The sequence below is a fragment of the Acipenser ruthenus genome, chromosome 23, assembly GCF_902713425.1.
Source record: "Acipenser ruthenus chromosome 23, fAciRut3.2 maternal haplotype, whole genome shotgun sequence".
In the NCBI taxonomy this organism is placed as follows: domain Eukaryota; kingdom Metazoa; phylum Chordata; class Actinopteri; order Acipenseriformes; family Acipenseridae; genus Acipenser; species Acipenser ruthenus.
In genome coordinates, this window is record NC_081211.1 from 6,252,501 (window position 1) to 6,278,213 (window position 25,713).

Sequence of the window (25,713 nt, forward strand, 5' to 3'; positions counted from 1 at the left end):
TTGATATTTTTTTATATCCATCCCCTGATCTGTGCCTTTCAACAGCTTTGTCCCGGAGTTCTTTTAAAAGCGCCTTGGTGCTCATGGTTGAGTCTTTGCTTTGAAATGCACTACCCAGCAGAGGGAACCTACAGGAACTGCTGAATTTATCCTGAAATCATGTGAATCACTACAATTTGACACAAGTGGAGGCCACTTAACTTGGTGTGTGATTTTGAAGGCGATTGGTTACACTTGAGCTAATTTAGGATTGCTAAAGGGGGTAGACACTTATCCAACCAAACTATTTCAGTTTTTAAGTTTAATTAATTTTCTACAAATTTCTAGAATATTTTTTATTTTTTTCACTTGGAAGTTGTGGGGTAGGATTTGTAGATAAATGAAAAAAATATATATTTTAATGCATTTTAATTCCAGGCTATAAGGCAACAAAAGGTGAACATTTTGAAAGGGGTTGTAGACTTTCTTTAGGCACTGTATATTATATTGCGGTTTAAGACAAGAAGATTGTTGAATATTTGGTGCCAATCCAGCGTAGTGGGCAAAGTAATTGTTCGATCGCTATCTGCTGCCATTGTCATAGTTCCACTTTAAGTTGTTTTTAACGGCAAGAGTTTTGAAAAATTCCAAAAAGTTCCACGAGATCCAATATGGCGGTCCAAGGTCCAACCATGTGACTTTTTCATTTGGAAACGCCAGTCTGGTTGTCCAGCCATAGGCATCTACTTACGTATGCTTTATATATATATATATATATATATATATATATATATATATATATATATTGTAAGGAAGCAGGTTGTGAGAGACAGCAGGGAGGGGGTTAAAACCTCCCTGCGAGAAGAATGCACCTTTTTGTTAATTGTTTTGGATTGATTGCTTATTGTTTTGTTTAATTGTATTATTGTTAATTGTCATCCGCACCTGGGCGGTATTGGGGAATTAGACCCAGGTGTGGGGGTTTAAAAGAGAGCAGGCAGTCTGCTCGGGGCTGCTGAGTGGAAGGAGGCAGAGAGGTGTGCTGTCTCCGAGTAGCCATTGAATAAACGTAAGTGCTGTGTTAAACCGGGTTTTTTTTTAAAAGACGGGGAAACAGCTTAGCTGTCCCGTGTTAGTCAGGGAGTTCCTGTGTGTGTTAGTTAGTGCTCGTACAGAGCTAGGTGTTTGTTTTGTATTTTGTTTATTTCTTTGTTTATTAAAATAGCGCAACCGCGCAAGAAAAATCCATTTCTGTGTGTTGGGTCACTGTTTTTAAAGGGGCAACGAACCCGAGAGTGGTGAAATCATTACATTTGGTGGCAGCGTGTGTGGGCGCCCCTACGACCCAAACAATGGATTTAAAAGAATTGATTGAAATGGTCAATCGAAACACGGCTGCTCAAAAAGAGCAGATAAAGAAGTGGAGACAGGAGTGGGGGCTACCTGATCCGGAGCCCACAGAGATAGACCTGCTGCTCCAGAAGTGGGAGCAGGTATGGGTAACCCCGCAATCTCCCAAGCCAGAGGGGGAAGAGCCGGAGCCCAGAGGGGAGGAGCCAGAGGGGGAAGAGCCGGAGCCCAGAGGGGAAGAGCTGCCGCTGTCGGAGCCCAGAGGGGAGAAGCCGCCGCTGTCGGAGCCCAGAGGGGAGAAGCCGCCGCTGTCGGAGTCCAGAGGGGAGGAGCCGCCGCTGCCAGAGCCCAGAGGGGAGGAGCCGCTGCTTCCGGAGCCCAGGGAGGAAGTGGAAAACATACCTCCACCACAGCCCCGACCACCACCCCTACTGTCCAGTCCGGCGTCGCTGCGTCCGGTCCCTCAACCCTTGCGCCTGGACACCCTGTCGGTTGGTCTGGACCTCCGGTCACTAGACCTGGAGCCCAGGAGTCGGCAGAATCGGGCACAGTTCTGCACCTGGTCCCCTGCTTCGCTCCTCACGGACACTAAGACGTCGCTGCGCTGCTCCCAGACGTCGCTTACGCTCCCCCTGGTCACTGCTTCGCTCCCCCTAGATGACCGGACGTCGCTGCACTGGGTCCCAGCTGCAGACCTCTGCCCGCTGCTGCAGCCTCCAGTGCCCCGGTTGCCGTTCTGGTCGCCCCTGACAAACCGTTGGGGTCCTTCGTCGCCGGTGCGCGGTCCCTACCTGGCTGAGCCGGGACGTGGATCGATCCACCCTCGAGTTCGCCCGTGGAAGAGGGCGAAAATGGACATTTGTGGACTCGAGGGTGGGTGGTTGGGTTTTAGGGGAGGAGGTGGCCGTTTCATGGCCTGTGTCTTGTAAAGACAAGGGGGGGGATGTGTAAGGAAGCAGGTTGTGAGAGACAGCAGGGAGGGGGTTAAAACCTCCCTGCGAGAAGAATGCACCTTTTTGTTAATTGTTTTGGATTGATTGCTTATTGTTTTGTTTAATTGTTTTATTGTTAATTGTCATCCGCACCTGGGTGGTATTGGGGAATTAGACCCAGGTGTGGGGGTTTAAAAGAGAGCAGGCAGTCTGCTCGGGGCTGCTGAGTGGAAGGAGGCAGAGAGGTGTGCTGTCTCCGAGTAGCCATTGAATAAACGTAAGTGCTGTGTTAAACCGGGGTTTTTTTGAAAAGACGGGGAAACAGCTTAGCTGTCCCGTGTTAGTCAGGGAGTTCCTGTGTGTGTTAGTTAGTGCTCGTACAGAGCTAGGTGTTTGTTTTGTATTTTGTTTATTTCTTTGTTTATTAAAATAGCGCAACCGCGCAAGAAAAATCCATTTCTGTGTGTTGGGTCACTGTTTTTAAAGGGGCAACGAACCCGAGAGTGGTGAAATCATTACAATATATATATATATATATATATATATATATATATATATATATATATATATATATAATTATTATTTATTTATTTATTTATTTATTTATTTTTTTTACCCTCGTTTTCCCCCACTGTAGGTATGGAGTTCAGGTATGGAAAATGTATTTATAGGCCTATCCCTTATGTTTTATTTATCCCTCTATTCTTTAAGAGAAGCAGGACTACACTTAATGCATTGCAATGTGAATTAAAAAGCCTGAACTGCCCCAAACTGTCCCAGTGACCATGTTCCTTCTAGTCTGGCAACTTGTAATAAGATCACTGTCCTTTTTTGTTTCCATGGCTGCATGATTTATTAAACAATAATAACTCCCCCCCCCCCCCCCGCCCGGTGTACTAATTGTGGTGGGTAATAAAAACTGGCACAAGGCCATATACAACTTGCAAAAGGAAAATGAATACAAAACAAACCAGTGCTCTCGCTCTATTTTTGCTGGGGTTTTTTCATCTCTCTCTCTCTACTGTTATTGGAGAATCAGGAAGCTGCATCATGGGGCCATATTACATTGCATGTGCAACTCTAATTTACATGATAAAAAATGAGTTCTTGAAAGACATTGTGGAAACTCCTGCACTCAAGGGCTGTTTAAAATAGAAAGGGGAATATGTGCTGTATAAGATAATGATTATTTGGCTTTGAATGTAAACTGAAATGGTCCCTTGTGTTCATTTCAGCACTGTTCAGGGTGTCCTTAAATTTAAATTAAATAAGTAAAACATACTGTACAAAACCAAACAGGCAAGTTTAATGCTTGGATGATGCAAAAGGCGCGGGGATCATATATGGAATTTGCCAGATTTGAAAATGATGACTGCAAGGATATGCAAGTCTTCTACTATGTAAGCATGAAATGCATCACTGTCTTTGCATCGTTCTTGCATAGTTCTTTCTTTAAACATGCATTTTAGAGCCTTGCATGTCAAGCCTATTCCCTTGTTTGTTTTATTGGTGTGGGCATGGTTTTACAGACCCTGTGCAGCCATTATGGTGTGGTAACTTTCTGGGTTAGGGTTAATTCAAATTTTATTCTGCACAGATATCTTTAATATGATGCACCTGATTCTCCTGGTGCATCATCATAATATTAATCATATGGATATCTGACTATTAGAGAGGTAGCAATGGAATTCTTCCCATTGAATTACAACACATCAAATGGCAGGCTCTCTCGGGATCAGGGAGATCTGCTCTGTAATTGTCTGAAGTGATGCAGCATTAATACAGAGGCAGAATAATTATGCAAACGATCAGGAACTTTGTTGCCTGGGTGTTAATACAACTGAGGACTGCAGGAATGAGACGCATTTCACAAACTGAGGGTGAAAAGGCAGCAAAAGATTTTCAATTAACCTATTGGTAAATCGCACTCTTCCTGCTTGTTGTTTACACATGTTTAATTGCTCGTTAGCTGATTGCAATGCAGACTTGGAAACCGTCAGTTGGGATCCTCACAGGGGGATATTGCAAATCAAATGTTTCCTTTTCTCTTTATTTTGAATGTGTTTACTGATTCATTGTATTTAGATTTTTAAGCAGTGATAGCCACACTGGTAATTCTTGAAATGAAGAGTATGGAGCATCCCATTCAACTCAATGGGAAATTAGGGAGAATGATTATGTAAAGGAGGGAGTCTGATTTGGGAGGGCTGTGTTTGGATGCTGTGGGAGTTTCGGGGTGGGGGTGGGGGGGGGGTGGGGGGTGCTAGTGAGTTACTAGTCTGTCATCCAGTGAGGGGTTGCCGTGGGGAATGTTTGTTATTTTTTTTAGTTAGTCACAAGCACCTTTATTTTCGCGGCCTCAGAGGAGCCTTTGTTCGTTCACTACCAATGTAACCAAATAAACAATAAAGTTCAAATATACTTATGACACACAACGAATGCCATCAACTTGGCAACCAAAGGTTATTTTCCTGTCATCCGGAGCACTGCCATACTAATACCAGCGTCTTGGATGACAGAAAAATAATCTTCCAATTGGTAGGTAATTGCTCTTGATTGGTACTTAATTGTAAACATGAAGGAGGACAGCTTTTCTTGTTTTGAAATCACCACGTTAATGAATGGATTTATTGAATACTTCTTCCAGACAATTCCAAGTACGAGTGAACGAGTTTTAGCACACCCCTGATAAAAAGTGCTTTGAAAAATGAGAATCAGATATTCAGGCGGTATTTAGATCCACCATTGGTAGATCATTAAAATAGACCCCAGTAGGTTATAAATGCATTTATAAGCAATCAAGAATTTCATCTAACAGTGTTGCTTGTGAAATTAGAAAAAAAAGACTGCAAAAGATGATATTTATTTTGCCCGTTTTCTAGTATATTTTCACTGTTTTCTGGGTCTGACCTCAAACAGTTAATAATTACCATGTAATTGCATGAGAATGCAGAGGCAGTATGTCCAAACTAACCCATTCAAATGGCCCATTTAATCAACCATAATAGCCCAATTAACTGCAGGCAGGAGCAGAGAAAAAGGAACAATTCCAGTTTAACATGGGGCTGCTGAATTTTAAATGCATGTTCATAAAAATATGCATAAGGCATAATATCGCTAAAGGTTCTGATTTCAAAGGGAAAATATGAAGGATGATGTCCATTATCAGAACCATAAACTGTAATATCGTTCCACTTCAAAGCCCTCCAACTTTTGCCAGCAGCTCACTGCCGGTCGTCTGATGCAACGCAGGGAGACCGCTGCTGCATGTTGTGCTCTCTCGTGGTGAGCAGGCTATTTGAGTCAGTGAAATTTAATTTGTGCTTGTCTAAGACCAGCACCAATAACACACTAGCATGACGGAGAGCCAACACAGCAAGCTTACTGTTACAAAAATAAAGCTGTCTGGGCTTTGAGTACACATTATTCCTAATTCCAAACATGAGCAACTTCCTCTGGGAAAGGTCTGTTTTATACCATCTGCATTTCTGAAATGTTTAATATAAAACAAGTATGTCCCCATCATGTCTGCAAATTCATAATTCCAGTATGATGAAAAAGGTGATGGCCATGACATATATCAACGGTACATACAGTGCCTTGCGAAAGTATTCGGCCCCCTTGAACTTTGCGACCTTTTGCCACATTTCAGGCTTCAAACATAAAGATATGAAACTGTAATTTTTTGTGAAGAATCAACAACAAGTGGGACACAATCATGAAGTGGAACGAAATTTATTGGATATTTCAAACTTTTTTAACAAATAAAAAACTGAAAAATTGGGCGTGCAAAATTATTCAGCCCCCTTAAGTTAATACTTTGTAGCGCCACCTTTTGCTGTGATTACAGCTGTAAGTCGCTTGGGGTATGTCTCTATCAGTTTTGCACATCGAGAGACTGAAATTTTTGCCCATTTCTCCTTGCAAAACAGCTCGAGCTCAGTGAGGTTGGATGGAGAGCATTTGTGAACAGCAGTTTTCAGTTCTTTCCACAGATTCTCGATTGGATTCAGGTCTGGACTTTGACTTGGCCATTCTAACACCTGGATATGTTTATTTGTGAACCATTCCATTGTAGATTTTGCTTTATGTTTTGGATCATTGTCTTGTTGGAAGACAAATCTCCGTCCCAGTCTCAGGTCTTTTGCAGACTCCATCAGGTTTTCTTCCAGAATGGTCCTGTATTTGGCTCCATCCATCTTCCCATCAATTTTAACCATCTTCCCTGTCCCTGCTGAAGAAAAGCAGGCCCAAACCATGATGCTGCCACCACCATGTTTGACAGTGGGGATGGTGTGTTCAGGGTGATGAGCTGTGTTGCTTTTACGCCAAACATAACGTTTTGCATTGTTGCCAAAAAGTTCGATTTTGGTTTTATCTGACCAGAGCACCTTCTTCCACATGTTTGGTGTGTCTCCCAGTGGCTTGTGGCAAACTGTAAACGACACTTTTTATGGATATCTTTAAGAAATGGCTTTCTTCTTGCCACTCTTCCATAAAGGCCAGATTTGTGCAGTATACGACTGATTGTTGTCTTATGGACAGAGTCTCCCACCTCAGCTGTAGATCTCTGCAGTTCATCCAGAGTGATCATGGGCCTCTTGGCTGCATCTCTGATCAGTCTTCTCCTTGTATGAGCTGAAAGTTTAGAGGGACGGCCAGGTCTTGGTAGATTTGCAGTGGTCTGATACTCCTTCCATTTCAATATTATCGCTTGCACAGTGCTCCTTGGGATGTTTAAAGCTTGGGAAATCTTTTTGTATCCAAATCCAGCTTTAAACTTCTCCACAACAGTATCTCTGACCTGCCTGGTGTGTTCCTTGTTCTTCATGATGCCCTCTGCGCTTTAAACGGACCTCTGAGACTATCCCAGTGCAGGTGCATTTATACGGAGACTTGATTACACACAGGTGGATTCTATTTATCATCATTAGTCATTTAGGTCAACATTGGATCATTCAGAGATCCTCACTGAACTTCTGGAGAGAGTTTGCTGCACTGAAAGTAAAGGGGCTGAATAATTTTGCACGCCCAATTTTTCAGTTTTTTATTTGTTAAAAAAGTTTGAAATATCCAATAAATTTCGTTCCACTTCATGATTGTGTCCCACTTGTTGTTGATTCTTCACAAAAAATTACAGTTTCATATCTTTATGTTTGAAGCCTGAAATGTGGAAAAAGGTCGCAAAGTTCAAGGGGGCCGAATACTTTCGCAAGGCACTGTAGAATTGAATAAGAATTAGCAATGAAATGTTTAATCACAATTTGATAAGCAATTCTCCAGTTAGATGCCCAAATGTAAGTGTGACATTCAGACACATGAACAGACAGTTAGACACCTCTGTAGATGACCAGAATCTGATACTCACACAAACCCATGCAAATAAAGTTATTACCAAGTTTCAAGACAGCTGGATAAGCAGTTCTCCAGGTAAAAAAAATATCAAGTCTGACATACAGCCAATAGTTTTGCATCACCCTATAGAATTAAGAGATTTTGCTTCATAAAGTCAAATGAAATCGGCTGAATAATGTTATGTTAACATATTGAATTATATACCGCTTTGTAGTTTTCCATATACTTAACAAAAAACTGACAACAATTAAAAAATGTGACATTTCAAAATCTAACATGAAATACTGTACTACTGTTATGGCTTTGGGTAGACTTTTGCGATATCATTTTCTAGGCTTTCATGCAGGTAGGTATGTAAAGGATATAAATGACAAATCCTGAGGTGTTCTAATACATTTCACACTGCTGTATATCAGGTTTGGTGATGAGAGCTCTCATGGGCTGTACAGCTAGAGATATTGTCCCTCACATTTCATATGCATTAAATCCACAGATCACCACAGATCAAAACAGAGTCTTCCTCAAACACCAAAGCTTACCCCCTCTCCGTAAATGCAGATGTTGAGTGAAGTTGAGAATGCTTGTCTGAGATCTGTGGCTGGTCGGCAGTGAGATGAAATACCTCAATATTCACCTGAGATATCACTGGGAGATGTCGAGACTCAGATCTCTACATTAAATCAATAGGATAACAACCTTTCTTGGAAAAATAAGGTTGAAGACCAACAGCTGATGAAGTAATTAAAATCAACAACCATCGCCATAGCAATACTGGCCTAGCCAATTACACAGATTCCCACTAGGAGTTATAATGGAGACATATGGCAGAAAGACTGCTTTTATATTCCACTAGCTGGCCTCTTGATCAACAGAAGATATTTAATGGTTTTAAGTGGACAACAAATATTATCACAAAGGAGGGAATTATATAACCCACAGTGGATTATAGGGTTTCCATCATAAATGGTTTGTGTATTATACAATGGCTTTAAATACAATATAATTAAGACAGTTACTCTACATGTAATATCTACAGCTTTAGATATTATAGCTTCAGTTGTGTAAAATGGCTGGCACATACTAAACGCAATGCCATTTCTTATAGGGTGACATGATGCTTTCGTTGATCTGTGACCTGCAAAGGTGACACTGATGAAACGTCATATGTAACTGTTCAAGTGCCTCTAACCACATGAGCAGCTATAATGCTATGTGTTTGAGGGCTCAGCTCATTCATGCAACATTGTAACATTCATCAGAGTTAATTAACCACGTGATATGGGCTTAACAGTGGCCCCTATGGGAAATTTCTGTTATAACAGCATTGTGCTCCCAATGGCTTGTTCTGTGCTGGTGCCAAAATTCATCACTCGACGTCAATAGGTCCCTAATTAGAAATTACCTGTTTTGTCTATTGCATACTGATCCCCTTAAATCCTCTGTAATTGATACCAGCATTAAACAGTCCTTTGCAGATTGTTTCATAGGATATAGCAATTATTGTGTGTGTATATATATATATAGATAGATATAGATAGATATATTATAATACAAAATATAGCCCACATTTATCATGGATAACATAGAGAAAAGCCAAACTATATATGAAATATAACATTGCATTATATTCCAGATCTATTCATTTTTTTATACACAGTAACAAATAGTGGAGTTTAAAGGGTTAAAGATAATTTCAACACTGTCAAAATGGAAGCTGAAAACACAATCTGACATGCTCTAAATCTGGCACACATGGGTAAACTTTGCCCTGCATGGTGTATATGGCAGCTGGGACTGCTCTGCTCCATGCACCAGACACATGCTTTGTTTTTTTTTCCTAAGCAACAAGAAGTAAAGTTCGCCATCTGGAGGAAGTTAGCTGAACAAACATTATTTGACTGTTCTTACCTGGTGTATTAGTGGTTTTACATCCACATTGACTTGATTGATTTGTGCTATATTTTTGGTACTGCATATCGTTTTATTTATTTATTTTGTTGTATGGCAGTGTGATCTCTGCAATATTGCAGCTTAGCATGTAATCAAAGGGTCCAATAGAGCCTGTATAAAATACAATGGTCTGCTTTGCCCAGCTCAGTTTAAATGAAGCTCCTTGAATACAGAATACTGCGAGCAATTGTTTGTATTTAATGCTGGGTTATTCATTCCAGAGTCAATCTGGAATTGTAGGGCTTCACCGGCAGACCGGAGGGGGCGTGTCATTGTACGTTGTACATTTCTGTAAGATGATGACCATGACATCTATGATCAGCCGTTCTCTAGATATATTCCATCCCCAGTAGGGGATAATGCAATGTTAGCTTCTATTGACCAGAACACTATACCAAATCATTTGGCTCGAAAAACAACTGTGTTGCAGTAAATGTCGCGGTATTTTTTGTAACAGAATAAAGACAGAGGGAGAGGGAGAGGGAAGTTTGTGTGACAGGGCATATTACAAAGAGGCTTAATAAAAATGCTTCAGCAGTTTGTCTCTGCATACCTTATACAAGGAAAAGCCATGACAGATATTGCTGTCAGGTTGGGTTATCTGTATTAAATGCCAAGGCTTTGTTAGTGGAGGTAGAGGGAGGTTTGTGCAGGGATTGCTTGTGGATCAGTTCAGCACAGGGTGAGCGTTACTATAGAGCCAGGATCCAGTGACTGACGCAAGGGAAAATTTGAAATAAAAAGAATTAAGACAGACATCCTGTTAGGATGATGAGCCACGCATGCTTTTTCAATAAAACATATTAATATTAATTAAATGCATATGTTATTATTATTATTATTATTATTATTATTATTATTATTATTATTATACACAGCATGGTTTTATTTTGATGTATAAAATCCCAAGTTCCCCCTAGTCTCTCCTGGTGTGCCTTGCAGTGGCTTGAAACCCAGTCTCCTGAAACCAAGTTCAGACAGATAATCACACTGTTCAAAATTACACCACGTTGCTAAGAAGAGCTTGATCTAAGGTAAATATGTATCTGAATACAGCTGTTAAATATAGGTTTAAACACACTTTATTTTGTATACATTATACTTGTTATATAAACAGAGGACTCTATGAATGTATTCTTTTTTTTTTTTAGCACACATAGAATCCCAGGATCCCTTCAAATGACTTCCAGGGTGCCCAAGTGGCTTACCTGGTAAAAGCACGGGTTTGTGGTGTGCAGGATGCCGAAAAGTCAGGGGATTGCAGGTTCACCCCCTGTCGGTGCAAATTTGGCTAGTGAGCTCATGCGGACACCTGCAGGGCTGGCCTTTGTCCACCAGGGGCCAGTAGATCGTCGACATTAGCTCCCGAGTTCCTCGGTGTACAGAGGCAATTGGCTTGGTCGCTGGTTTGGAGGACTAGAGAACTGCTGTGGTGAGAGAACATAATCAGACATTCTAAACTGGGGAGAACATCGAGGGTAAAAACAGTCATTAAGGTTTCCAAACAGCAGTTTTTATTCGACTGGGCCCTCTCTTTCTCTTAACCTCCACACTGCCAGATCAATACAGACCGGTTTATTTTCAGCACTTCCAGCTTTTAAGTGGATTGAACTCATTCTATGTAAATGCTGTGAATCAAAAAGTAAAATTACATTTTCTAATTGGTTTCTGTGGGAAGAGTAAAACAGATTTAAACTGATTGCTGGTAATGGCCTTTGTTAAACCACATTGGTCTCGTTCAATGGGGATTTAACAGAACCAATTAATTTGTGCTGCTCGACGAGAGGAGATACTTTTCAGGCCCCTTTTCACAGAGTTCCTGCTGCAGCTGCCTTTCTTCCCTGTGGTTCCAGCAGATCTCATTATTATCAGCCCAGACACTGGGCCTTCGTGCCGGCTGATCTTCAGACGACTCAGTGGGCTTAGAAGAAACCACGTATTAGTTATATACCAAATCTCATTTATACTGGTAGGAGACAAAAGCACCTAATTTCTCATTTCCAGGGACCAGAGTTATGAAACTAATGATAGATTTATTGGGAGACGCATCACTGACATCTGATGAAATGCTCCACACAAGTATATAGATTGCAGGCTGTAGTCTTCCATGCCACGTGTCATATACATCTATATACACAATACACAATATATACACAATATCTTTTATAACTATACCCTGCACACAATGTATGTATTAACTTATATTAGGACTTATCCAATTGTCTATTTTCTATGTCTATCCATTCAGCCAATCACCTCTGTCCAGGGTCAGGCTTGGAAATCCAGGGTCAGCATTGGAAAAATCCTGGCCTGTGATTGGTTAAAACCTCATCATAGGAGGAAAAATAGAACTATTGCCCTAATATCCTTACACTACCGGTCAATAGTCTTGGTCTGTCATGTGATTGGTTCACATCACTGTCAGTCCAGCCCCTTTTCAAAGGAATGCCTTTCTCCCCTGCACTCTTCACAAGAGAAAATGGCTGAACACCGATTCTGAAACATGAATTACAAAACATACTACAAAAGAAAGATGCTGCAAACACTGAAATGGTGATTCAAACGTCACTTTCCAAAATTCAAACAAATTCAACTTGACGATGTAAACAAATATGACGGGTGGGATACAAACTGGATTATGCAGCAGTCGGCAAACCAGATGGAGAAATACTTTGCTAACTATACGGTATGAACTTCAAAAACATTTTCTGTTATTTATTTATGTTATTTATGTATTTGCTTATGCTGTATCAGCTATACTTAAACAAAATATATAGAGTCGTACTTACTATCCAACCTCGCCTCACTTATTTTCTTGACTGACTCATATATTAAATATATACTGCAGACTCAGCCATAGTGGAAAATTAAATTCCCCTCAGGAAAACTATTGTTACCTCCAAGGTACAGTACCCTCAGCCTGTGGCTTTGTGCATTATAGCCCCCTGTCTGTAACAATACAGTCTTCCCTCGGGTCAATAGGTTTCTACTATAGCCCTCTTCTCCAGTCCATATATATATATATATACCTGTAATAGGTGTTTTATGTGTTAATGATTATGAAGAGTGTCCTCTTATAACTTGTTCTGTTACAGTATTTCTCCTTGCAAAATAAAAGTCTATACTAAACTATCCATGGCAGGGTTTAACTTGCTAAATTGGGACTTGACCTTTTAGATAGGCAGTTAGGTGGTGGTGGCAGTTTATAAAAATGCTTTATATATTTGGTAGGTTTGATATTGCCTACCTGGCACCTACATTGGAAAACAACCATCACAAGCTTGTCCCATCTTTCTATACCCTTACTTAACAATTCCATTCATTTGGAAGATCCCAACATGAAGATGAATAAGGTGGTATTGTTGCATGCTGATTGCAATAACTTCAAACATCAACTTGCAGTTCTGCTTTCAATTGCACATACAGTACAGTAAATTAGTTTTCCTAACCCCAAAGTGACCGGCACACAGTACTAAGTGTTGTATTGACTGGGCCCTACCACAGCTTGGATTTCAAGACTGGATTTCAAGGACCATTTAAACAGACAGCGAGGCTGTTCATGTTCCAATTTCAATTTAAAAATTGAATTATGGTTGGCAAACGCTCCCGAGTAAATGTTGAAAAATGTATTGTCCAGTTGATTTATGACCCATGGTATGCAGGCGTAGCCAGGGCTGGATTAACCTCATCGGTAAACTAGGCACCTGCCTAGAGCCCATAGTCATGGGGGTGCCCAAAACGAAAAGTTTTTTTTTTTTTTTTAAACAGTGTGCAGGTGTGTTTGTTTATATATATATATATATATATATATATATATATATATATATATATATATATATATATATACACTATGGACTATGGAGCACCCTCCTATATAAAAGTATCATATATATATATATATATATATATATATATATATATATATATATATATATATATATATATATATATATATATATATTATTGGATAACTCAACATGGTGCTCTTGTCCATATTTGAACTGTTGTATTTTTATTCAGTAAACAGTGAAAGGTGATTATCAAGCTCCGCTATGGGATTTGACGTAGGCTTCAGGTTTTTCAGAATTTATTTTGTATTTAGCATCCACTCTCACTTGAACTGTTTCTGGCAGCAATCGTTCAGTTCAGAGGAGTGTATGAAATTTTCGTCATAATTAATAACTAGAATTCAGCATAATTGACCTTCTGATCAAAACCATGTATAATAACTTAAAAAAGAAAATGATACCTTTTGCAAATTGGTGGAGCGTGAGTTAAGCTATTATATACATATAATTGTATAGTTGTTCTTATTCATGTAAGAAGACAGGACTGTATGTTTGCCTAGGGCCCTGTGATGGGTTAATCCGGCCCTGGGCATAGCCAGCCATGGAAAATCACTGAGGCACTTGCCCATGCCCATGGACTGCCTGTGGATTCAGGGGGCTGAGGGCTGCACCTGTCCAGAGGCAGGGGGGAGTTGATGGGTGGTGGGCTCTGATTGGTTGGAGTGTGTACAATGTTGCAACTGCTTTATAAGGGGGGGGGGGTAATTTAGGGAGAGCCTGTGAGCTTCTCTGGGTGGAGCAGAGAGAAGTGTTCAGTTGTTGTGTGGTCCTGAACTGTGCCTAAACAAGTCTGCATGGCTACATAGTTTTACATTCAAATCGAGTCCCTCAAATAGAGACTTCTGTGTAAATGACAAAGCTACTAACAGTCAGCTCAGAAGAACAACTTTTAATGTGAATTCACATTTTTTAACAAAAAAGAAAAGTTACCCACAATAACAAAACCATACACCCATAACATTTGAAATATTCACAATTAAAGTAAAAACAATTTGTTAAGAAACATGTATTAAAAGTTGTAACTATACTTTTTTCCCCCTTATACTAAACAGTACCTTTGAAGTCCCAGTATCAACTAACTGGTGTGTTGAGGCTGATTGCTGTTCAACTGTTCAAGCCTTATGTGCTACTGCCCTCTGGTGGGCTTTTGGCAACACTGCATTATTTTACAGTACATGATTCCATTCTATACGAATGAAGATTTGTCAGTTTATCTGACGTTATAAGCAGGATAATATTACTGTTTTGTGAAAGAAATATTAACAAGTCATTAAGTCACTGCTATTCAATAGAATAAAATTATTTAGAAAAACTGGTCTTGTACTTATTAATGAACATTTGTGGTACAAACAACAAAAAGAAAGAAATCATCTTCAGTGTGTAGTGTTTCTCTAATACATGACATGCATAATTAGCAACTGATCAAAAGTGTAAACTGTATGACAAAAAATAAGTGCAAATTCTGAGCAGGTGTGCAAAATACTGGAGGTATGGGCTGATTTACTGTCAAATGATAGGATTGGCAATACATCAACCGATTGCTCAGAATAAATGACTGACCCGTTGATAGTTACAACTGAAAGTCTTCCATGTTTCTCTTTAAAATCATTCCCAGTTCCCTTTTTAATACCCTTTTTATTTAAATTATATTCAGTAAATTGAAATCGTTCCTCAGTATTTTCTGTCTTCAGTCCAATGGATATGGTTCTTGCAAGAGACTGCCTCTTCGTTGGGTTCTGTAAGGAAACAGGAACAGTTTGAATACCACTTCAAGGAGACCTATGTGAGGGAATTAGAAAAGTGGTTCTGTCTCCCTCTACTGTTCAACTGGAACATGACAGTTAGTGAAGGAACAACCGTCCTCGTTCCATTCAAGTCATGTGACAATGGGGACAATGGGGCCTTTCAGCTGTTCCAACCAATAGACGCTTACAGAGGTGGTTATTATTTAGGGAACCATTGGGTAATTATTCATGTTTAATTTTGGTATTGGCAGACAAAAATTGTGACATAAGCTTGTTTATCAGCAATGAACCACTAACCTGACAAAACAGACATTAAAAGTAATGTACTATCAAAAGTATTACAATGTGAAACACAACCTACAGAGCTGAGAGTATATGGACTGCAATACTTGTTGTAAGTCGTCGATATAAAACTTATTAATACATATAGACCAATGTTTTGACACTATGTTATCACTGTATTGCTATGACTACAGGTATTACAAAACGTCTTACCAAAATAACTTGTTTTATATCTTATTTGCCTCAGCAGAATCATCACTGGTCTCCAGTTTATTTAGTGTTGGGCTTTTGGTTCTTTGCTTGTTCTATGGCCCCTTCTCGTTCGTTCTCTTTTGTTAGATACAGACGTGTGTTAGAAACAGTGGTCCAGGTAGAGACTCACATTTAGACGAGAGGGTAGCTGGATGCTGTTGCAATCCCACACTGGTTGTTCTTGTTTCTGCTCATCAGGATGTAGCCGTTGTGACCCCAGGACAGACCCCAGCTGCAACACACAGGGATACAGGATCATCACATAGGAAATAGAGTCCAATACCAGCCTTTCACACGATACACACACTGAGTCCAGCAAAGAGCTAGCAGAACTAGATGGTAACTTTACAAGTAAAGTTGTGGGGCTTGCTTTACTGGGAAAGTGGTCAAAGTAGCTGATTTGTGTCAAAGGTCACATTGTTTACTAATTGTCTCATGCTTAGAATGTGCTAGAATTTGAAATTTCTCAAATTTCTATGACAGTTAATTCAACAGTGGGAAGTAGCCTACTGAAAGAAATTGATGCAGTTACTAAAACAGCTGTAACTCTTGATTGGTAGACGCCATTCCTGTTTTGATTTCATATTTGAATAGCAGAGAAGTAGAGGAAGATTTCATATGCTCTGACTTTTTGTCTTACTTGTTGGGAAAGTGGTCAAAGTAGCTGATTTGTGTCAAAAGTTACATCATTTACAGTAAATAGAAAGTTGGAAGTCTGGGAGTTTTTAAACAATGGGGAGCTTTAGAATGTTGAAAAAAGTCCCATTAAAATGAACGAAGGTGGACAAACAAAGGACAAAAAGCTTAATAGTTTAAAAAGTATAAAATATATCAAAAAGTTGTATACAAGCACACTATTCCAGACCAGTCTACATGTTTTAAAGTTTGAACGGCGTTTCTAGCTTAAACGGTGTAAGAGGAGTAGCGTGCCAAAGAAGAAGAAGAAGAAGAAGAAGAAGAAGATGAAGAAGAAGAAGAAGAAGAAGAAGAAGAAGATGAAGAAGAAGAAGAAGAAGAAGAAGAAGATGAAGAAGATGAAGAAGATGAAGAAGATGAAGAAGATGAAGTATGTCGAAGATTTAAAGTGGGGACTCTTGCTTCGCAAGCCCCACTAATAACCCCAGTGCTCAGAGGAATGAGCTATGAAGATAGGTGAAGCTCAATCTGTTTGGTCTGAAACACAGAATTAGGGAGGACTTGATTAGAATCTTTAAAATCTTAAAAGGAGTTGACAGCCCCAGCCAGTACTTTAAACCAGCATTCAAAACAGGACCAGAGGACACACCTGGAAATGAAGTGGATATAGGCTTAGATTTTTTTTATTATTATTTATTAATTTTTTTGGCTATTTCTATTTCTTAAAGGTTTGTGAATTGAATGCATATATATGGGGGGAGAACAGTGAAAAGTGTGTGTTATATTTAGCAGGCGATTGTAGTTTTTGCTTGTACAGAAGTACCTGTAACAGGGTATCCCATTTCATATCATCCATACCTATTAAACACTCCATAACGCTGAATTTAGAAATACTAAAAGAAAGGTAATACATTCGATGACACTTTTTTTTTTTTTTTTTATATATAAATTTAGTCGTCGCCAATTATTTTTACCCCGGTTTTCACCCAAATTTAGCATGCCCAATTATTATCTGTATCCCCGGCTCACCGCTCGCAACCCCCCTGCCGACTCGGGAAACGGAGGCTGGAACACGCGTCCTCCGAAACGTGCTCCTTCCAAGCCGTCATTTTTCGCACTGCAGATCCACAGCAATGCCACCAGACCTATAGTGCCGGAGGACAACACAGATCTGGCGGCTCCGCTGCAGAGCCACAGGCGCCCTATCGGCCACAGGGGTCGCTGATGCGCGGTGAGCCGTGGATTCCCCTGCCGACCTAAGCCCTCCCTACCCGGGCAGCGCTCAGCCAATTGTGCGCCGCCCCCTAGGAACTCTCGGTCACGGTCAGCTGTGACATAGCCTGGACTCGAACCTGCGAGGAGCGCCTTTACTGGATGCACCACTCGGGAGCCCCGATGACACATTTTTATAGAAGTCTTGTTCGATGTCTTTTTGAAGTCGAAACATTTGTCACTCTACAAACCTGTTTTTCACCAGCCAGTAGTCGTTGCCCTTGTCAGATCCATAGCCGACAGCTAGCACTCCGTGATCCAGATCTGAGCTGCTGCACTCAGGTTCACTGTAGATCCCTTCAATAGAGAAGAACACGCTAGAGAAACACATTGGCTTTTTTTTATTGACAGCTTCTTTTACCCTTACTCATCTCATTATTTTAGAACAGAACCTATTTTGAGCACTGCTCATAAATATGTTTTTTTAATGTTATATTTACTATATACCATATTGCCTGAATTATGGGACACTCTAGTTTACCCAGTTTTGTAAGATGTGTGTAGCTGTGTCACCTGACTGGTAGAGCTGGAAGGATATGTGTCCAGCATCGATCGCCACGGAGACGGGTCCAATGGTTGCCACGGCTTCCTGCAGAGCATTCTCATCGCCACTGGTGACATCAACATACCCAGAGCAGGTGGCACCAATGCTTTGTGGACTGTACCTGCATTTCCCATCCTGGAGGGGGCGACAGAGAGAACACAAACTTGGAACCTTTATGCTTTAATACAACATTCTTTTTGCAGCTTTTGTCGTTGATTTAGAATCATGCGTTTTGATGCATACAATGTTTTTTGATATATTTGTGAGTAAGCCGAAGCCAGTGAATACTTTATTTTATTTAACATTCATCCGATCTAATTATATATCCAATACACTCTATACATCCAATTCACGCTATAACTCAGAAAGCAAAACAGAAACTAACAAGGGGGTGTCCCTTTTATCCACACGATTCTATTTAAAACAATTTTACAGGAAACATCTGTGTAGGTGATCTTTAATCAGCTAGTTACAAACTAGTGCTACCACTTTAAGCTTTACATGTGGAAGCAATTCATCTTCATAGTGCCACTGTTTTAATATAATGTTTTATAATGCAGTATTAAGCACAAGCACCATAGAGTATTTACAGAAAAACTAAAGGAAACCTGACCCCTAGTGGCAGAGCACCTGTTAATGCTGTATGGATGAACTAGCCTATGCCACCTATATCTCCAGTGAAAGCACCTGGACTGCTAGGCATTCGAATATGTAGATTATTGAATTGGTTTTACAGGGTTGTCTCTAACTCACCACAGCCTCATAGGGGTAAGACTCCTCAGTGTCAATTCCTCCGTTCTCCTTGATGTATTGGAAGGCCTGGTCCATCAGCCCACCTCCACAGCCCATGTTCCCGTAGTCTCCGGAGCAGTCCACCAGCTGCTGCTCGCTCAGGGACACCAGCTTCTGAGTCTTCCTGAAAGTCTGTCCTTCCAGGGAGCCTGTCTACAACAAAAAACACACACACACACGGCGCTTACAGCATGTAGCTATACCAGGAAGACTGTCTGCAACACACACACACACACACACACACACACACGGCGCTTACAGCATGCAGCTATACCAGGAAGACTGTCTGCAACACACACACACACACACACACGGCGCTTACAGCATGCAGCTATACCAGGGAGCCTGTCATTTCCATTGAAAAGAAGGAAAAGGCTTAGTAAGAGTATACCATTGTGGCTGAGGTCGGATTGTGATGTCATCGTTTTGAACAGACTTTGCAGTTGAATTCCAAGAGGTGCTTCAGGTATGATTTTTTTTAAAGCAGATGACGTCAGCCATGCTAACATGGAGAATACAGCCCAGTACAAACTCAAAATGTTACAGTTGTCATGAATTGGGTTTCTCCAGGATGTATCTTGGAATACAGAAGGCTAAACGTGTCGAAGAATCCTCAGCAGTCTTTAATACACGACACAGATTACCTCCAGTGTTGTTTTTTATCCTTTCTCTCTATATTTCTATCTTTACCTGGCCTGAACTTGTCTGGAGAACTGCCTAGCAACGAACAGATGTTCTCATTCCTTTCAAATCATGTGACAAAGTGAACTTTCAACCTTGCTGGCCCAGCCTACTCTACATATACAGAGAGGGTGAGGAGGTGGGACTAGCCAAATTAAAAAGGCCATTTTGTCAAATAATTGGAATGGCGTAAGGAAGTCTGTACAGTGCCAGGCAGTTAGAAATCTCCAGACAAGCTCAGAGACACGTAAAGAGAGTTTTGCTCACTATTTGACAGAACCCAGAACCACTTATTATAATTTAAACCTCATACAAAGGGCTAGAGAAATGTAAATATATATATAATTAAAAACACAACCCATATAAAAATAAAATTAGATTTGAAGCTACCTGTTCTTAAAATTGTAGACGGAAATTAATTTTTCTGTGGTCCAAGTAGCCGGATAAACACTGATAACACTTGTCTGCCAGAAGGAGGGAGGACAGTAATACACTTACTGTGCTGAAAGCCCAGCAGGAACCACAGTCCTTCTGGTCCTTGACATCAGTGACATAGCCCTTGTCTCTCCAGTCAACAGAGCTGGGCAGAGCAGCGCCCCCTAGCTGCCGCAGGAAGGTGGAGCCTCGCTTGGCCTTGGTGGTGTTGAAGCGTCCGAGGCAGCCTCTTAACGCCACGCTTCTGTACTCAGCATTGTCCTGGGAAGGGAGAGGAGCAAGGAGCTCAGCCCCAGCACTGCGCACTCTCACTTCAGTTCAGTTACAACTCTGCACTATGCATGCTAAACATTTCTTTTTTTAAATATTGCCATTATGCTGTAATTGAAGGTTTCAGCAACCAATCCTGTTTTTGCAGCGGTAATGCATTCTGCGTTCAGATTTCATTGTCATATATATATAGTATATGGTGCCAAACAGGAACATTACATTGAACTATGCTATATATACAGTGCTCACCCTTTATAACGCTATAGTGGGGAGCAATAGCTGTCTGATATTTATATAATGAAGTTCATATATATATATATATATATATATATATATATATATATATATATATATATATATATATACACATATATCGAGAGAGAGAGAGAGAGAGAGAGAGAGAGAGAGAGAGAGAGAGAGAGAGAGAGAGAGTTGAGAAATGATATGATGAGGTTCTATCATGGAGCTGAGAGCGGGTATTGTACCATATCAGCGAAGAAGGTCATGCCCAGTCTGTAGCTCTTGATGCCCTGGTCTGCCAGCATGTTGTGCACAATCACATACTTGCGGTTGGTCATCCAGGTCTCTTTTCGCATGGCCTCCTCAACAGGGGAGCTGTAGAACTTCCCTGTAAAGAAGCAGCACACTCTAGTTCAAGCGCATGCATTGTTTAAAGCAATCGTAGCTGATCAAACTCTGTAATTCCACAAAGAGTGCTAACCAACGGACCCTTGTTGTTTCTTATCTACAGTAACTGAAACGAATGCTTCATTTTTCCTTTTTCCTTTTTCAAAGACGGCACTATTGCTTAGGGTTACCATATTTCCAAAAAAATATTTTCGTCAATTCACTGAAGCAGTTAAAATAACTTTATATAATAACACAATCCTAATTTAAAAGTTCAACATTGGGTGTGTATATTGGGATCTGCAATAAATATTTTAAATCACTTATTAATAAAGACACAATTGGGACTAACTTAAAAGGCTAACTTGCCTGGTAGCTCTAACAAGATAAAAACAGTTTTAAAAACACTGGGTCCAGGAAGTCAAACAGAATATTAGTTATGAAACAGGAGGAATACAAATTTAGGTTTAATAAATACAAGTATGCTGTCATTGCAGCTTCACATTAGTTCCCCTTGCTTATACATCTAATGAGCTTTTTACATATTTTTTACATTGTTTTTTGCATTATTTTTATAGTGTAGTACAGTGGCTTGCCATGTTTGCCTATGACTTACCATCATGCTGTACTACTTAGCTTTGCTTCAGCGTTTGTGAGAGTCCCTTTCACAGCTTGATATGTATCTCAGTGTATTTCTGATGCATAAAACTATTTATCTAGAAAACCTAATAAAGTGTGCATGAACTATAGACCCAGCGGACTTGACAAGGAGATAACTAAACACCTGTGCAGCTTTTAACTGAAAAGTCTTATCAGTACCATATCAGTTGTGTGCGCTTGACTGCATTTGAAAACAGGCTGTCCTTACCGTGCTTCAGTTTCCAAGCGTGAAACTCCAGATCTTCCACTGACAAGCTGGCAGAGCTGACAACCACCACCAAGGTGACAGCGAGTACAAGGAACTTCATCCTGCAATGAAAATACAATGTACAGTCAAAAATACCCAGTCTAGAAGTGTCTGTTTTAAACAAAGCGCTTGCTAACTCTTCTACTGTTCCTTGCCTGAGTCTTTCAACGATCTTGACTGATAAGAAATCTAAGCCAAATGAGGAAACGTGTGATTCAGCCCTGTATTTATACAGGGTTCAGGGAAGTCAGCTGCTTGTCATAAACACATAAAACTAAATCTGCTTACGGACCAGAAAAATCGAAATGGGAAAGTCACACTGATTTTTAGACTCACCCACGAGTTCTTGCCCTGAAATGACTTTGCGTAACGTGGGTCATTAATCTGAACCATGACCTGAGAAAGAAAGGATTTGGGGAGTATATGGAAACTAAGAATAATGTCTTTAAGAAGGGGGAAAAAGTACGGAGGCTGCACAAAAACACAAAAAGTTAACACTAGCACCGTGTAACACACACTTGCATACAGTTTTGCAGAGTTCCCATGCTTTTCCCATGGTTGTACAATGCACTTGCTATAGTTTGCCGTGTTTGGGCTCTATTCACAATGCTTTAATTTGTGTGTTGTTTCAAGAATGTTTTTTCAAATTCTCTCTCTCTTTTTTTTTTTAAATAAAACTTGATTTTTTTTCATAAAACCATTCCTTAAATAACTCATGAGTTAACAGAGCCCATGATATTAATCCATTACATGAGCATATATTTTTCAACATATTACATTTATTTTGTTTACTTATAGGATGGTATCAATGGTTTTACATTTGTAAAATAAATATAGAAAACCACATGGAGTAAACTATAAGTCATGGGAATATGACCTTGACATTTTTTTAAATAAATGTAATCCTTGTTCTTAATGAGCCAACATACTTAATATTTATTGTGTGCCTTACATACAAGGGTTGTAAATTTGTAAAATTTCTAAAAAGATGTTACCAGAAAACCAAAACAGAACTAATGTTTCATAATAGTATGACACATACTCCACACTTCCCATCATCCTTTAAACTATGTGTCATAAAACTCAGAACAAGATCTTTTACGAAGACTTTTAGTTTTCTAAAAACTATGGCTCAGTAGTCAGACACCAAACTCTTGGACAATGTTTTATTTTTCTCGGAAGTTACAGCTGCTGACTTCATTGTGTTTAAGAAATGCAGTTTCTGGCATAAACTAAAGTTTCATAACATGTGTGACTGGTTTAGATTTAGTTTCATTATGAGTATTTAATAATAGACTAACATCACTTTTTTAAACTCCATGTGCCAAAGTGCATAATTTACAGCAGTGGTTCTCAAACGTTTGGGACCCCCTATAAATGAACTTTGGTCAATTGCGACCCCCCTATTGGAATCTATTCTTACTAATAAATGACATATCTTAATCTGGGTCTTTATGGAATGAACAGGAAACAAATGAATAACAAAGCATAAAACACACAGAGGGGAGAAAGAATCTTGGGACATTTTGGTCGCAGACAGGCAGTTATTTCTAGTCACATACAGTGCCTTGCGAAAGTATTCGGCCCCCTTGAACTTTGCGACCTTTTGCCACATTTCAGGCTTCAAACATAAAGATATGAAACTGTAATATTTTGTGAAGAATCAACAACAAGTGGGACACAATCATGAAGTGGAACGAAATTTATTGGATATTTCAAACTTTTTTAACAAATAAAAAACTGAAAAATTGGGCGTGCAAAATTATTCAGCCCCTTTACTTTCAGTGCAGCAAACTCTCTCCAGAAGTTCAGTGAGGATCTCTGAATGATCCAATGTTGACCTAAATGACTAATGATGATAAATAGAATCCACCTGTGTGTAATCAAGTCTCCGTATAAATGCACCTGCACTGTGATAGTCTCAGAGGTCCGTTTAAAGCGCAGAGAGCATCATGAAGAACAAGGAACACACCAGGCAGGTCCGAGATACTGTTGTGGAGAAGTTTAAAGCCGGATTTGGATACAAAAAGATTTCCCAAGCTTTAAACATCCCAAGGAGCACTGTGCAAGCGATAATATTGAAATGGAAGGAGTATCAGACCACTGCAAATCTACCAAGACCTGGCCGTCCCTCTAAACTTTCAGCTCATACAAGGAGAAGACTGATCAGAGATGCAGCCAAGAGGCCCATGATCACTCTGGATGAACTGCAGAGATCTACAGCTGAGGTGGGAGACTCTGTCCATAGGACAACAATCAGTCGTATACTGCACAAATCTGGCCTTTATGGAAGAGTGGCAAGAAGAAAGCCATTTCTTAAAGATATCCATAAAAAGTGTCGTTTACAGTTTGCCACAAGCCACCTGGGAGACACACCAAACATGTGGAAGAAGGTGCTCTGGTCAGATTAAACCAAAATCGAACTTTTTGGCAACAATGCAAAACGTTATGTTTGGCGTAAAAGCAACACAGCTCATCACCCTGAACACACCATCCCCACTGTCAAACATGGTGGTGGCAGCATCATGGTTTGGGCCTGCTTTTCTTCAGCAGGGACAGGGAAGATGGTTAAAATTGATGGGAAGATGGATGGAGCCAAATACAGGACCATTCTGGAAGAAAACCTGATGGAGTCTGCAAAAGACCTGAGACTGGGACGGAGATTTGTCTTCCAACAAGACAATGATCCAAAACATAAAGCAAAATCTACAATGGAATGGTTCACAAATAAACATATCCAGGTGGTAGAATGGCCAAGTCAAAGTCCAGACCTGAATCCAATCGAGAATCTGTGGAAAGAACTGAAAACTGCTGTTCACAAATGCTCTCCATCCAACCTCACTGAGCTCGAGCTGTTTTGCAAGGAGGAATGGGCAAAAATTTCAGTCTCTCGATGTGCAAAACTGATAGAGACATACCCCAAGCGACTTACAGCTGTAATCGCAGCAAAAGGTGGCGCTACAAAGTATTAACTTAAGGGGGCTGAATAATTTTGCACGCCCAATTTTTCAGTTTTTTATTTGTTAAAAAAGTTTGAAATATCCAATAAATTTCGTTCCACTTCATGATTGTGTCCCACTTGTTGTTGATTCTTCACAAAAAATTACAGTTTCATATCTTTATGTTTGAAGCCTGAAATGTGGCAAAAGGTCGCAAAGTTCAAGGGGGCCGAATACTTTCGCAAGGCACTGTATATACCTTCTCATGATTTATTATTATTTATTTCTTAGCAGACGCCCTTATCCAGGGCGACTTACAAGATATCACATTATTTTTACATACAATTACCCATTTATAGAGTTTGATTTTTACTGGAGCAATTCAGGTAAAGTACCTTGCTCAAGGGTATAGCAGCAGTGTCCCCACCTGGGATTGAACCCACAACCCTCCGGTCAAGAGTCCAGAGCCCTAACCACTACGCCACACTGCCCAGCTGGGCTTCTATGCCTCCCACAAGTGTACACAAAAGGTAAGGGAGAGCTTTTAGAGTGTCTGCTCCCAGATTGTAGACTATACAATCTCATACCAGAAGTGCTACATCAGTTGATGACTTTAAGTCAAAATTGAAACCTTACTTTTTTTAAAGTAAAGTAAAACCACACCGACAAACAAAGAACGAAAAAACAGGAAACTATGAGCCTGTACTCTCATGCCATGTAGTTCCAGCTTAAATGTACGTGCATGACCTGTCTTTTCCTGTAAGATGTTTATCACCACAGTAGCTATGTTTCCAATTAAAATGTCAACGCTAATTGTTACGCATATCTAAAAATGCAGCAAGGGTGATGTGCATAATGAGGAGAACTAAATGGAGGATGTCTGTTGTGTATTATGTGAATTACATTATTATTTAATA

At 40.0% G+C, this 25,713-nt stretch overlaps 2 protein-coding genes across 2 annotated transcripts in view; both read right to left on the reverse strand.

The window, feature by feature from the left end:
* Positions 1-25,713, reverse strand: part of LOC131699720 (uncharacterized) — a 227,209-nt gene that overhangs the window by 97,164 nt on the left and 104,332 nt on the right. The window lies entirely within an intron of this gene.
* Positions 14,289-22,124, reverse strand: LOC117413506 (procathepsin L-like). Its single transcript, XM_034022746.3, has 9 exons — positions 22,013-22,124; positions 21,819-21,919; positions 20,809-20,951; positions 20,117-20,314; positions 18,899-19,090; positions 18,115-18,280; positions 17,793-17,898; positions 15,824-15,925; positions 14,289-15,150 (listed from the first exon to the last, which is right to left on the reverse strand). The coding sequence occupies exons 2-8, from the start codon at positions 21,916-21,918 to the stop codon at positions 15,826-15,828; spliced, it is 1,005 nt and encodes a 334-aa protein (XP_033878637.3). The 5' UTR covers position 21,919; positions 22,013-22,124; the 3' UTR covers positions 14,289-15,150; positions 15,824-15,825.

What these genes read in the sequence shown, in the direction of transcription:
- LOC117413506 (XM_034022746.3), bottom strand. Translation starts at nt 21,918, where the DNA reads ATGAAGTTCCTTGTACTCGCTGTCACCTTGGTGGTGGTTGTCAGCTCT. An exon ending in TGACCTTCTTCGCTGATATG is followed by an intron (nt 20,315 to 20,808) that starts GTACAATACCCG and finishes CTCCCTTCCCAG; the next exon opens with GACAATGCTGAGTACAGAAG. An exon ending in CCTGCTGGGCTTTCAGCACA is followed by an intron (nt 19,091 to 20,116) that starts GTAAGTGTATTA and finishes TTTTTGTTGTAG; the next exon opens with ACAGGCTCCCTGGAAGGACA.